The following is a 13,479-nucleotide window of genomic DNA, read 5'->3' on the forward strand; positions in this document are numbered from 1 at the left end:
AATTTTCTCTGCCCTAAAACGCTGGGGGCGTGTCCACTGAAGGCTCTTAAATCACGGCCAATCGTGATGTGAGGTTTGATATCATATTACGCCAAGGTTGCTCCTCTGTTGCATTTCTGCCCCCAGAATTCTGGGACCTGTAGTATTGAACCAACTTTAACGCATGACAAATGACTAGGTTACATGTAATCTATTATAAACGTCACTTGTACCTTTGTGTTGTTGAGTCTCTCCACTTTATCAACGTCTTTCTCTTTCTTCTTCTCCCCTTTTTTCTTTTCACTCTCCTTCTGTGATGAAAAATAAATGGTGAAAGAAGTGTCATATTTGCAATGGCCCTGCAATATACATGTTTGTCATAGCATCTACTAAACCCACATAAACACATACTAAGGTTAGACCCGTAGAAATAGAAAAGGAGTAGAACGGACATCTCCATTGAAATCAACGTAGCAGGATGGTCAGAGCAGCGGACATTTTTATGTGTAACTTTTTATGTGACCGTTGTAGCTGGCTAACTTCCACATAAACTAAACCGAATTAGGGCAAGTCTCGTGACGTGAGGTTTTGCAGTAACGACTAAAACAAACATTTAACGTTATGTAGCGTAGAGAACCAGAGTATATTAGCAACATTTTTCAACCTAATGCTTAATCCACAGTGTAGGAAAGCACATTGCTAAAAATTACAACTTCATTGGTCATTTTCTGTAGCTAGTCTAGCATCAGAGCATGGTGGAATTTAGCTAACTAGCTTACTAGCATGCAGCTGGCTTGTTAGCTAGCTTGCTCATTCTGCCATGCTTTAATGGCCGGCTGACTAGTAAGCTAGTTTACCAATTCCACCATGATTTAATGGGCAGCTGTCTAGTTAGCTTGCTAGCCTAATTCCAACAAGCTTTAACGCTACACAGGTTACAGCGATAGCAAACGCTTCCTCAGCTGAAATCTCCACAAGAGAAGGACAAGCTAACTAGCTAACTATCCAGCTGTCTGTCTGTAGGCCCCCACTGATGTGTGTTGTCACCATAAAAAAGAAAAAAGAAAAATTGTATGAGTGAGCACAAAAAACCTAAATGTCTGTTCTACTCCAATTCTATTTCGATGGTTGGGACAATATGGCTTTGAATGATATCAGTAATAATGCACAGTCATACGACTGAATCCTAATGTTATTGATATTATTTAATAATGTATTCATGTACTAAACAGTATAGATACAGCAAATCATTTCCGCAACATATAATAAAGCGATAACTCTCTGTCCTGCAATACCATAATTAGCATATAATACTGCTTAAGCATGCAGAAAGAAGGCACTTTTCTTCATTAAATCACTATTCGACAACCATTACAATATTCTCAAGGAGGGAACACGGGGCCTAATGGTAATGATTTGTTGTACCTAATAGCAGGTTGAAAACAATTAGATCTTGCTTGGTAATGTGATTTTAATGCACTGACAATGCAGATCTAATGTGCAGACATTATTAGCGTAGGGAAAGTCGATGCAGTGTTTGCAGGTTAATGGTTCCGTCTTGCTTTGTTGTATGCAAATGAGCCGGTGCTGATGCCAGCCACCAACAGGCTTTAGCTAATGACTGTCAGGCTGCCAAAGAGAGAAGCTTTAGCTTAGCGGGTTGCAGCCTACAATCTATCCATTATAATAACAATGGCAGTCTGATTCTCCCCCTGCCTGCCTCTGTCTCCGCTCTCAATGCAATTCATTTACTGGCTGTTTATGTGCATAGTTATTTATGATTGCAGTTATTTGTCTTAAGAACATGATAAACAATACTTCGTGATCATTAATATTTAGATGATGCAAATCAGCATTGACATTGAGAGGATTTATTGTTCTTCTACAGTCACTATCTTTTGTGATCATGCATTCTGTCAGTTTTTTATTTTTTTACTTCAGACTAATGGACTCAAATATTAAAAAGCCAAACACAGCACAGTAAAAGAACTGTCACGCACAGAGAGCCTGGGTCAAATGTCAAGGCTTGCCGCTGGGGATATTTATTTTTGTTTTCTACAGACTTCATGGCAGTGGAACGGAAGCAACAATGGCAACTGTTCACACACGAATTACAGATGGCTGGCGTCTTTTCTGTTTAAACTGATTGACATCCTCGGTTGTTCATCTTCAGCATAGAGCACAGGCTTTTGGCTGCATTTTTTGTTGACATCATCAGCAAACTTAGTATATTATCTTTGAGGCTTTGGCCGACACCAAGTGTCTGACACTATTAACTATGAGCTTATTAGAGTAACATTGGAAGTTTTTTTCCAGAAGCACTAGCAGACTACTAGCATTACACTCCAATCGGAACCATCACCCATCAAACACAGCAAAATACAGCTTGGATAAGGGCAATCACAATTATGAAATTATAGTTGATATTAAATTGCCATACAAATACTTGGGAGGGATGATTTTGGTTTTGCGTGCGGAAAATGAATATATGGTTACCATTTTTAGTCACCTAAGCCTTTGTTTTGAGTAATTAGGTTTCTATGCAGTTATATGTCTGTTCTTACTGTAAAACAGCATTTTTTATATCACCAATGCAAAGAATACACTTTATTTTTTATTTTGAGGTCCAAGTTTTGCTATTGAGGTCCCTATTTGTTTATGTTAAAAAGTGGTTTCCATCGAAGGAAGTGGTTGCCAATTTCTCAAAATGGTTGTTACTGTCGAGCCCTGTGCACAAAGATTTTTTTTAGTTTTAAAAGTTTTATGTGGGCCGAACTAATGTAACGAAAACGGGTTCAAGACAACTAATGTATAAAGGGAGCTTGATATTATTTTCAAAAGTTAAGATGCAGTGAGGAAACATTAAGCCAGTGAAAATGCAGTGATTTTTTAGAGAACTGTACATATCCTCGACAGTGGTCTTATAAAACCATGGCTCTGTCCGAAATCAGTCACTTCTCACTTTATTATGGAATACTATATGGTGAGTACACTATGTCGTAGTGCTGTTTGAATGTATAGTGAGAATTATTATACCCTATACAGTGGACTCAAAGTATCCCACAATGCATCGAGTAAAGAAGTGTGCAAACAATGGTCACTAACCAAGCATTATATACCATCATGCATTGCGCTGAAGGAAAAAACATATATATTAGATGTGAGCAGAGCAGCGCATCACAACACAAACGGCTCACAGTACTTTGTATTCATTCATTACAAGAAAATACACTTGTTGCCACGAAAAAAATCACAATGAGACCGCTTTATTCCTTCCGTTCTTACCTTTCACAATAAAAGCCCTAGACATACAGTGTACACTGCATCACTGCTTACTAGGAGGAACTTAAATGAACTCAGAGAATTTCGATAAGAACTCAACAAAATAGCTGACATTATATATTTATCACAAAAAATAAATGCACGTCTGTATTTACAGTATTATGGATGGTCCACCAGCCAACGTTAATCAGGCACTTGTTAATTGTGCAACAGCAGCAATGTACCAACAGTGCAGAAAAAATAAGCCAAGTAGTGTCTACTAAAAATCCAGAGAGCAGTTATTGGCACCTCTCCGTCATCATCTCGCTTTGGACGGCAATAAAATATGGTCTCATATAAGCTGAAACAGAAGAACCTGACCGGCAAAAGTAAGGTCTAGATAGGTAGACAGTCTGATGGAAAAACACACAGAATTAACTTTCTATATGTTGCCACTTTGGCTTTAAACTCAACCATTGTGGAGTCCAACGATTAACACGGTCTGCTCAAGTAATTAGGCAATTATGTAGTAGCCTAAATACGACAAGCCTAGCTGGGATCTTACCTCCACATATCACTTTTTGGGGACAATAATTGTCTGTTAATTATCCCACGATGCAACATGTTGCATTTGTTGCATTCAAATGATAGCGGTGCCATAGTACACATCTCAGTTTACTGCTCACTATAGAGGGTCTACTACATAGGGAATAGAGAATGAGTGGACAAGGAACTGGTTTCAGACAGCACGGGTCTCAACGCCAACAAAATGTTTTGGTGAATGGGTTAAATCAGTGTGTGATGTGTGTGAATATAGCCAAGGACAGAGTTGGCAGATGTATCATTTATAATTCATAACCTGACTTTGTTTGACCCGGGAAGCAACAACAAGAGAAGCACGCAACACAGCAACACAGGAGAATAGTCTAGAAACACAACTCAAAAACAACACAGCATTAAAGCACAGCAAGATTAAAAAAAGAAAATAATTTTAATAATAATTAAATAAATAGAAGGGAGTGCCATCTTATTACGGTTGTATTGTGTGTATTATGTTGCGATAGGTGCTTCCATTTAGGATCTGGTTCACGGCTGAGAAAACACCAGGATTTGTTCAGCTCTGACTCTAATTAATCTCAAAGCTTTTATCTCTCCTCACTCTTTCTAGCAGTGAGTAATGTAGACAACAGTCACGTGGCAGGCTTCTCATTTTCAGCTCCGTCACTTCTGCCAGTTGAAAAAGAATACTACTGGCAGCTTTAGGTGTCGACATTGACAATGAAAAAGCGAAAAATGATGCTTTTGGCTCTTTGCGAGCCTGGCTGCATCCAGCCAAAGATCATTTGTGAGGGGTAAGAAACACCACAATACACCTGTGAGTGGACTGTAGTTCAAAAAGAACAACAGAGCGACAAGTCTCTGAAATGATCTTGTTGATCGGGTCATGTCATTGAGTATATCAATATTAAAGCAGTGGGAATTTTTTTCAATTCTTTGACACATTGCTATGCAGGGGCGGACAATTCTGCATCGACGGCGACATAATTTGGTGTTTGGCTTAATTTAAGCTCAATGTCGGTCTTTAATGCATTTTGCTGTTTTTTTACCGTTGTGCTAGTTTCTCTCTCCTCGATTGGTGTTTCCCCGATGGCTTAGCTTTGTGCTGAGAGACAGCATTCAAACACTCGGCAGTCTGCTAACCAGTTCCTCTCACTACCAATATCAGCTGCTCTGTGTCAACAATGTTGGACTGAAAAAAACATGCATGCAGGCTGAAATTAAACCGTAAACGGATATGCAGTAATTTAAACTTAAGTAGCAGTGGAAGAGCTATGAGTAAGGAAACCTCTGCTAGCCGCTAATTAATGCAATGTGAAATGCCATTGGCATTTAGTGCTCTGTCTTAGAGCTCTATGTGAAAAAAACGTTATTTTTGTAGCATACAGGATACTTGTGATGCACTGCAGAGGGATTTATGATTTGTAATGTTTATGTACTTGGGTGTGTCACAGAGATTAGACTGCTTTAGTCAGATTTTTTTAAAAGCACTCTAAAAATTTTTTTAGATTTATACAGTACCAGTCAAAAGTTTGGACACACCTTCTCATTCAACTACTTTGAAGAATCTAAAATATAAAACATATTCTGGTTTGTTGAGCATTTGTTTGTTTACCACATAATTCCATATGTGTTCCTTCATAGTTTGGATGTCTTCAATATTAATCTACAATGTAGAAAAAAATAAATATAAAAATAAAGAAAAACCATTGAATGAGAAGGTGTGTCCAAACTTTTGACTGGTACTGTATGACTGCTTGAATAAATTGAGGAAATAAGTAGCCATGTGCAGTAATATAGAAAATTGAGGAGGGGATTGATTGAATTGTGATCCAATTGTAAAGCCAGTGAAGATTCACACCACTAATCAATATTTGAATCGGGGCCGCCAGTATCTAGAGAAAGTAGCTTTTCCAAAATTAAACTAAGTAAAAATCAGTATGTTATTTCATTTAGTGGCAATACCTATAACTAAAAAAATATATTTTTTATGCTGCTCATCTCATTTTCGGGGTGACGCAGTGAAAACTGTTTCTGCTCTCTCATCCAACTAAAAGCTGGTTACAGATGTTAGTCATTTGCAGCTTAAAGGCAGGGTAGGCAATCTCCTTCAAAAAACATTAAAATTTGAATTCTCATTACATCCCGACAGCAATCAATGAATTGAATGCTCTGACAAACAGAAAGAAGAACAAAAATCTGGAATCTGTGGCTGCCACAGGACTGTAATAAGACCGTCCAAACATTTAATTCGGCCAGAATGCAATGATTGGCCGAATCCATCCATCTTCCGTAACCGCTTATCCAGTTAAGGGTCGCGGGGGTGCTGGAGCCGATCCCAGCTGTCAATGGGCGAAGGCAGGGTACACCCTGGACAGGTCGCCAGCCTATCACAGGGCAGACATATATAGACAGACAACCATTCACACTCACATCCACACCTACGGGCAATTTAGAGTCTTCAATTAACCTAAGCTGCATGTCTTTGGACTGTGGGAGGAAGCCGGAGAACCCGGAGAGAACCCACGCTGACACGGGGAGAACATGCAAACTCCACACAGAAGGTTGTCCAGCCCGGGAATTGAACCCGGGCCCCTCTTGCTGTGAGGCGACAGTGCTAACCACTACACCACCGTGCAGCCCGATTGGCCGAATGCTAAGCCATATTTGTTGTTTACCTTCATAGTGGATATTTTTGGCGGAGTGGCTTTTGAGGGAGGCGTTAAGGGAAGGGCTGTCACTGTTGCAGAGTTGGCGATTTTCTCGCTAGATACAGCAACTTTGGAGATAATGCTGCTAGCTACTTTCATTGGAAAACTGGGCTGTATTGTAAAATTTAGCATACTCTTGCTAGGTTCTCAAGATTACCAACCCTGCATTTAAGTTGCTTACACGTGTTAAAAACTAAACCTTATTAGATTCAAGACAGGATTTGAAAGGCTCCGGATTTCATAAGGGGATGCTTGGTTTGATCAAATGTTGTCGCCAATGCTAGCCCTACTTGTGGATAGGCCAAAACAAGGTTACTTTTATGCAATTGTTTAGGAAAGTTGCCTTGAATTAACTGAGAAAAATAAAAAAAATAATGTAATAGAGGTTTCTGATGCTTCCTGTTTGATATGCGAGTTCAGAAGAGTTGACCCAACATGTTAGATGGCTTTCAGAATAAAAGCCTCTAAACGAGGACAGTCGACGGTCGTACACCATTCCAAATGATGTCTGCTGATTTATGTTGTAGATTAGATAAAACGAGTATCAGGGGAAACCATCTTTAAGCAAACAAGTCAAACAATGTACCGTTGACTGTCTAGTCTTCTAGGACTTCTGACTCGTCAAACCGAACACGACAAACAGCAAAACACCACCACACCACAGAATACTGCACCTCCTGTCTGCTCCTGTCAGCCTGGGAGGACGGCGAGGCGTTGGTGGGAGGAGCGGCTTCGGAGGACTTCGCCTGGAAGACACAGAATTTCAGACAGTAGGTTAGATGAAGACAGACAGAACAAGGAGAACAGAGTGAGAAGAGAGGGGAAAGAGTAGCAGAGAGAGCAGAGTTAATAAGAATGGAATGGAGGAGGATTTTCTCATCTGCAGTGGAGTACTCTTCACTTCAGTAGACGCTGCGAGCCAAGGTTATGCACAGAAAGAATGGTGTCAAAAGAACGCACACACAGTTACAGAGCGTAGGGATGACCTCCATTAACCTGCCGTTGACCTGTGAGAAAGACTGAGAGCATGCTTGAGATGAACTCTGCGGTCTATCAACAGTAGCTGTTTGTTATCTCCATCCATCCATCTTCCGTAACCTGCTTATCCAGTTAAGGGTCGCAGGGGTGCTGGAGCCGATCCCAGCTGTCAATGGGCGAAGGCAGGGTACACCCTGGACAGGTCGCCAGCCTATCACAGGGCTGACATATAGAGACAGACAACCATTCACACTCACATTCACACCTACGGGCAATTTAGAGTCTTCAATGCACCTAAGCTGCATGTCTTTGGACTGTGGGAGGAAGCCGGAGAACCCGGAGAGAACCCACGCTGACACGGGGAGAACATGCAAACTCCACACAGAAGGTTGTCCAGCCCGGGAATCGAACCCAGGCCCCTCTTGCTGTGAGGCGACAGTGCTAACCACTACACCACCGTGCAGCCCTGTTTGTTATCTCAAACCATTTTATTTTTTATCTCTCGACACAGTGTATTGAAAGGAAGGAACCTGTTTTCAAACACAACGGTAACACACACAAAAAAAAGCGAAGGCACTGTCAAGTGTGATCAAACGCAGATTAGTTGGGTTTAGAGTTTTAAACTCCTAAAGAATATCTGAAGCTTTTTCTTTTTCCCCCAAGCTTTGACTTTAATTGTTGCTTATTTGGTCGTGAATATTCAACATTATAGAGAAACACTTAAACCTGCAACAACTTGCTTGTGTCTTTTATTGTAAAGAAGCTTCTGCGCATCTTGCACTTACGTGATCATTTCTTTAGGGTAGCGTTTGATGAATGCAAGTCCAATTTTACCCTCTTTTAGCTCTGTTTTTGGTCTCCACCAGCTCCCGAGGAAAATAACTGTCTCTTTAGTTGCTACATGCTCCACTGTGTTAACCAGCTAGTCTCTAACTGGTGTCTATCAGGGCGGCTGTGGCACATGAGGTAGAGCGCTTGTCCCGTAACCACAAGGTTGGTGGTTCAAACCCCTCTACCGGCAACATGCCGAGGTGTCCTTGAGCAAGACACCTAACCCCAAGTTGCTCCCCGGGCGCTTCATTGCAGCCCACTGCTCCTCCGGGATGGGTTAAATGCAGAGAAATAATTTCCCCATTGTGGGACTAATAAAGGCTTAATTATTATTATTATTATTATTATTATCAGCTGTTTGATCCCCAGTAGGTAGCGTACAGGGAGTTTATAGAGTGCTTTTTGCTAAAATAAACAGCTGCCAGTTGCGGCTGAAAACGACGCTGTGAGAGCGGTGAGGCTCAACCAAAACAGCTAAACAATGAGCTGAAACTCATCCTACAGGGGCCGTACACATGAAGAACGATATCACTTTTTTTTAAATCATTGTAAATCAAGATGATGGTGCAGTCCACACTGGGATCACTTTCAGGCCGATATAATGAACAATATCCACAATATCCCCGAAACAGCTTGAGCATGCATGGGGTGCTTGGCGCCACCGTTCACAGAACGTTACAATCCATCAGTGTGTATGGCTCCTGATCAATATCGTTATAATTTTCGTCACATTTATTATTATTTTGGTCTCAAAGCTCGGTGAAGCTGAGCGAGGTTGCAGTGATGATTCTCTCTAGGTTGATTACTTCGAGACGCCCTTTTCACATTTGATTCGTTGCTATTATAAAACATAAATTACAGCAGCTTTCAGATTTAACACTACATTTTTTAGGCACTTTAATGTTGCTTTCATGTTTTTTTTTGCTTTTTGACAAACAAAAACATTGCCATTTATGCTGGACATGTTAGCAAACAGTTGCCTGTGCACACATCCAGACAGGGAGCAACATTAGCATATAGCTTTACTGACCGTCTGACGAATATTAAAGGAATAGTTGAACATTTTTGGCAGAACACTGATTTGCCTTTTGACGAGAGTGAGATGAGATAGAAATACCACTCAATACGTCTGTGTTCGAAAGTGTAGAGCTTGAGCCAAGAGGCAATTAGCTTAGCATAAGACTGGGAAACCGGGGGGTGGGGCACAGCTAGCCTGGCTCAAGAACCTCTTAAGCTCACTAGTTAATATGTTGTCTTGAATAAACTCTCAAGAATAAACTTCTTTCAACAGTACATCTTTGCATGTACAGTATTTATGTTTAATCCTTCCACGAACAGTATTGTAACAAGTGACAACTTATGCCTTTTCTTAGATGTTACATTTTAGGCAAGTTGATCTTTGACATTATTATTTGAGGAGAAACATCATGTAACTAGTGAGTTTTAAAGATGTAGGTAAAAAGGCCTGCCCCCCCGCTTCCAGTCTTTATGCTATGCTAAACTAATGCTCTAGCTCCGTACACAGGTATGAGAGTGGCATCAATGTTCTCATCAAACTCTCTAGAAGAGTGCAAAAAAGTGTATTCTGTGGGTTTGTTCAGCCATCACTACGAGAGTTCCCTTTCACATAATTTGATCAGTTAATATAGAAAATATTGATGGATTATTGATAGATGAAAGACAGCGAAGTTCAGTATGTGTTCATTTCTCCACTGACAGACATTATCACAGTATCAGATGGACTGCAAATCAAACAGATGGAGAGGAATGGAAAGGAGACAGGAGGGATATACAAAAAGGAGAAAGTCAAGAAAACACAATTCTCAACTGCACATTTGCATGCATAGCACATTACTTATTTCATGTTCAGAAGACTCAAGTGAATTCAAACCAAGTAAGTATTGTTTTTTGGTTTTTTAGATGGGGAAAAGCCTGGCTTATGCCTTCTACAGCTTGGTGCACACAGAATCTTTCATGAAAGCACGCAATCATCTTAAAATGAGCACACACTTTGTGCAATTATAATTACTGCCATTTCCAATCTGTCTTCAAAATCCACACCAATCCAATCTGACAAAAATCCCATCAGCTGCTTAAATCTTTCCCGCCCGTAACGAGACGTCAGTTAACAGATTTAACTAAACAGTTCTGATGCCACCGTGGCCTTGTCTCTATCGTTTCCTTGTTTACTCTTTGCCATCTGGCAGTTCGCTGCCTTGCTACACGCACCACAGCTCCAGCTACCTCCCTCAAGATCCGTGCCTCGTCTCCACTTACCGCCTCAACAGCTGAACAGATTGATTATTCCGAGAAATAGGGAAAGAAATCAGGTCATAAAAATATGGATGTTACTGAAAAACACGGTGTTACAGAAAACACAACCAAAAAACAGACACATGCTACAAATTCAGAAAAAACAATCAAATACAGAATACACAACCAAATAGTGAAAACCCAATCAAAAACAGTAAAACAAACAAATTAAGACAATGCAACCAAATGCAGAAAACGCAACCAATTACAGACAATATGGAAACTGTTTCCAGGGGACGCTAAAAAGTGATGCACACAGCGGGGACACGTTAATTGTTGCCATTGTTTTTGACTTATAAAGTTTCCAAAGTCAAGTTATCCGTCAGCGGTGTTGGAAAATTAGCTAAAATGTTGTTAGTTTTTTTTTTGGTTTATGATAACATTGTGATCACATAATTCAGATATTATTGCCGATATGTGCTGTAAACCTAACGTTAGCCTTTTGCTTATTATTAACCTGCAAATTAATTGTGAAACAGGCTAACAATATGTTAGCTGGCTAAAGTAACTTTCTGAATTGTAAGAAAAAAAAAGCAAAGTTCAAGCGTGGTAATGAATTGCAAATTGTTTAGTTAACGGTTTAAAACAAGACAAAATGAGTTGCAGTTTGAGAGCATGAATAACAATTTAGAATTCATACCAACCCGTTCTGTAAGGTAACAATGGGTAGCTGTCACTAAATTAATAAACTAATTTAGCAAAGTGATAGGTTTCATTTTATTTTTCATTTCTGCAAACCTACTGGTAGTTTAATTTGCATGCAACGTCCTGAAAGTAGTTATTAATGTTATGGCATGTTAATCGTGTATGAGTCGTCAGATTTTTTGAATTGGCTAATAATAAGCAAAATGCTAACGCTAGGCAGATTTTTAGCTGTGTGCATCACGTTTTAGCGTCTCCTTGAAACAGTTTCCGTTGTGTTGTGTGCTACTTGCAGCGTATTTTTTATGTATTTGGTCGTGGTTATTTTAGAAATGGAACCAATCCAATCCAATATTGTTATCGGGCTCAAATACTATATAATTCACGTGATTGATATCGGCCTGAGATTACCGATCCGCGTACCGATCCGTGTAACTATTTAATAATGGTGGAGAATGTTCCTCAAAGAAGCTAGTTAGCTATGCAAGCAGGGCTAGCAAGATAATCGAGTGGCTGCTCCATGCCCTGAACAGGAGATTAATAATCTAGTTTGCCATACATGCACCACTATTTCAGATGATTGTTTAACTCTGCATGTTAACTAGAGGTACTTCACATCACTTCATTCTATGGCCGAACAAAAACAGACCTTTTGCCTCACCGTTTATTACTTTATCAACATTAATTTGTGCATATTAAAACATCTGGTCACACAACACACTATTTTATATCAAATCAGATTTAAGAAGAAGTCACACACATTGTTGTTTTTTTACTTATTTGACAGCTTTTTGGGTTAGGGTAGTTTTTTTATTTATTTTTATTTTGTTTTTTTTCATTTTATTTGAAATAGTCACATTGAAGAAGTTGCCAATAAACTATGGAACTACTCTTTGGAATTCTCATATATTTTGAAGTCAGTACAGAAATCTAATAGTAGTTGAAAAGTGCTGTGTACTGGATTTCAAAACATTTAAAGGTGTAGTCATAGTAATTCGCACTGCTACACCTGTTTGTATGTGAAGGCTACTTTAACATACAGTTCAAATAAATTGCTTTGGAATACATTTAGATTTAATGCAAAGCAAAACAATTTAAAGAAGCTCTGATATCAGAATTATATCGGTATCAGCATTTGGAACTGAAATAAACGTGGTTTGGTGCATCTCTGCTCTATTTGCAGAGTGGTTATTCAGTTTTTTTCTACATTTTGCACGCGTGTGGTCATCCTGGTGAAGCAGTGTTTTTTAACTAGCTTGTGTTTTGTCTTTTTGCGTACGTTTTCTTAATTTGCAATGCGTTGAGCTCCCAGGTCCACCGTAGTTAAGCCACAAGCTCCTTGAAAGATCCCTGACCACAGAATTCAACACTTCTTTCAACGTCCATTTATCAGCCTTTACTACCCTTAAGTCCAAACATCTGAACAATCAACCCAGTTTCTCATGAATACTACTTCATTAGTAGTATTTCTCTCACATTATAAATGTGTACCAGGCTTAAGAGTTCTGCTACATGTGTTTTTGCCAGAAGCTCTCCTGAGCATTTAACTGTTAAAAGCAGCCGGAGAAAAAAATGAAAGCGGTTACATCATTAACGTCAAACCCAGCCTCCTTTCCTTCCTCTCCTCCTCCTTTGCTGCCTCACACCACCCTCGGGCTGGAAACTAACACTGACTGTGTCTTTCTGAGGGCAGAACAGAAGAATGTTTTTCTCCATTTTTCATCTTTGCCCATCCATCACCCTCCCTCCTCAGCTGTTAAAGGCATCAAACGACTGCCTGCTCTTGTTGCCCGTGGTGGTGAACGCAGCACAGAGGAGATGTGAATTCATTTTGTACCCCCCCCTACTTATTCTGTTGATGTATTTTAGTTTTGTTGGGGGTTTTTTTTCTCCCCAATCTCACAAAACTTCCTCCCCTGACTTTGATGCTGCCGGAGATGTCGACACAGCACTAAACAGGCAAAGAAGGGCTGATGATGAAGATAAAGAGAAAAGAGGCTGGAGGGAAGGGGTGTGATAAAGAGTGGATTGATAACAAGAGGAGTAGTGCAAGCTGGGTGAGGGAGGATGAACAGAGGTTATTAGGACCAGGAGATAGAAGCGTCTGGCTATCTGCTGTGGTGACTGCTGATAGGGAGGCAGAAAGATGGTGAACGTCTTAACAGAAACACGTCCGCCGGGGAGACCTTTCACAGCTTCATTTGTA

General features: G+C 40.0%; 1 protein-coding gene across 3 annotated transcripts in view; it reads right to left on the bottom strand.

Annotated features, from left to right (window-relative positions):
- smap1 (small ArfGAP 1) overlaps window positions 1-13,479 on the bottom strand; it is a 105,649-nt gene that overhangs the window by 58,383 nt on the left and 33,787 nt on the right. Inside the window, exons 5-6 of one of the 3 annotated variants that reach the window (XM_054600095.1) lie at window positions 7,184-7,255; window positions 213-290 (exon numbers count right to left, since the gene is read on the bottom strand). In XM_054600095.1, coding sequence (XP_054456070.1) covers window positions 213-290; window positions 7,184-7,255 — 150 coding nt within the window. Of the gene's footprint in view, window positions 1-212; window positions 291-7,168; window positions 7,256-13,479 lie in introns of all 3 variants that reach the window. The other 2 variants (XM_054600097.1, XM_054600096.1) reach the window with 2 other exon arrangements.

Source organism: Anoplopoma fimbria, chromosome 6 (assembly GCF_027596085.1).
Source record: "Anoplopoma fimbria isolate UVic2021 breed Golden Eagle Sablefish chromosome 6, Afim_UVic_2022, whole genome shotgun sequence".
Taxonomy (NCBI): Eukaryota; Metazoa; Chordata; class Actinopteri; order Perciformes; family Anoplopomatidae; genus Anoplopoma; species Anoplopoma fimbria.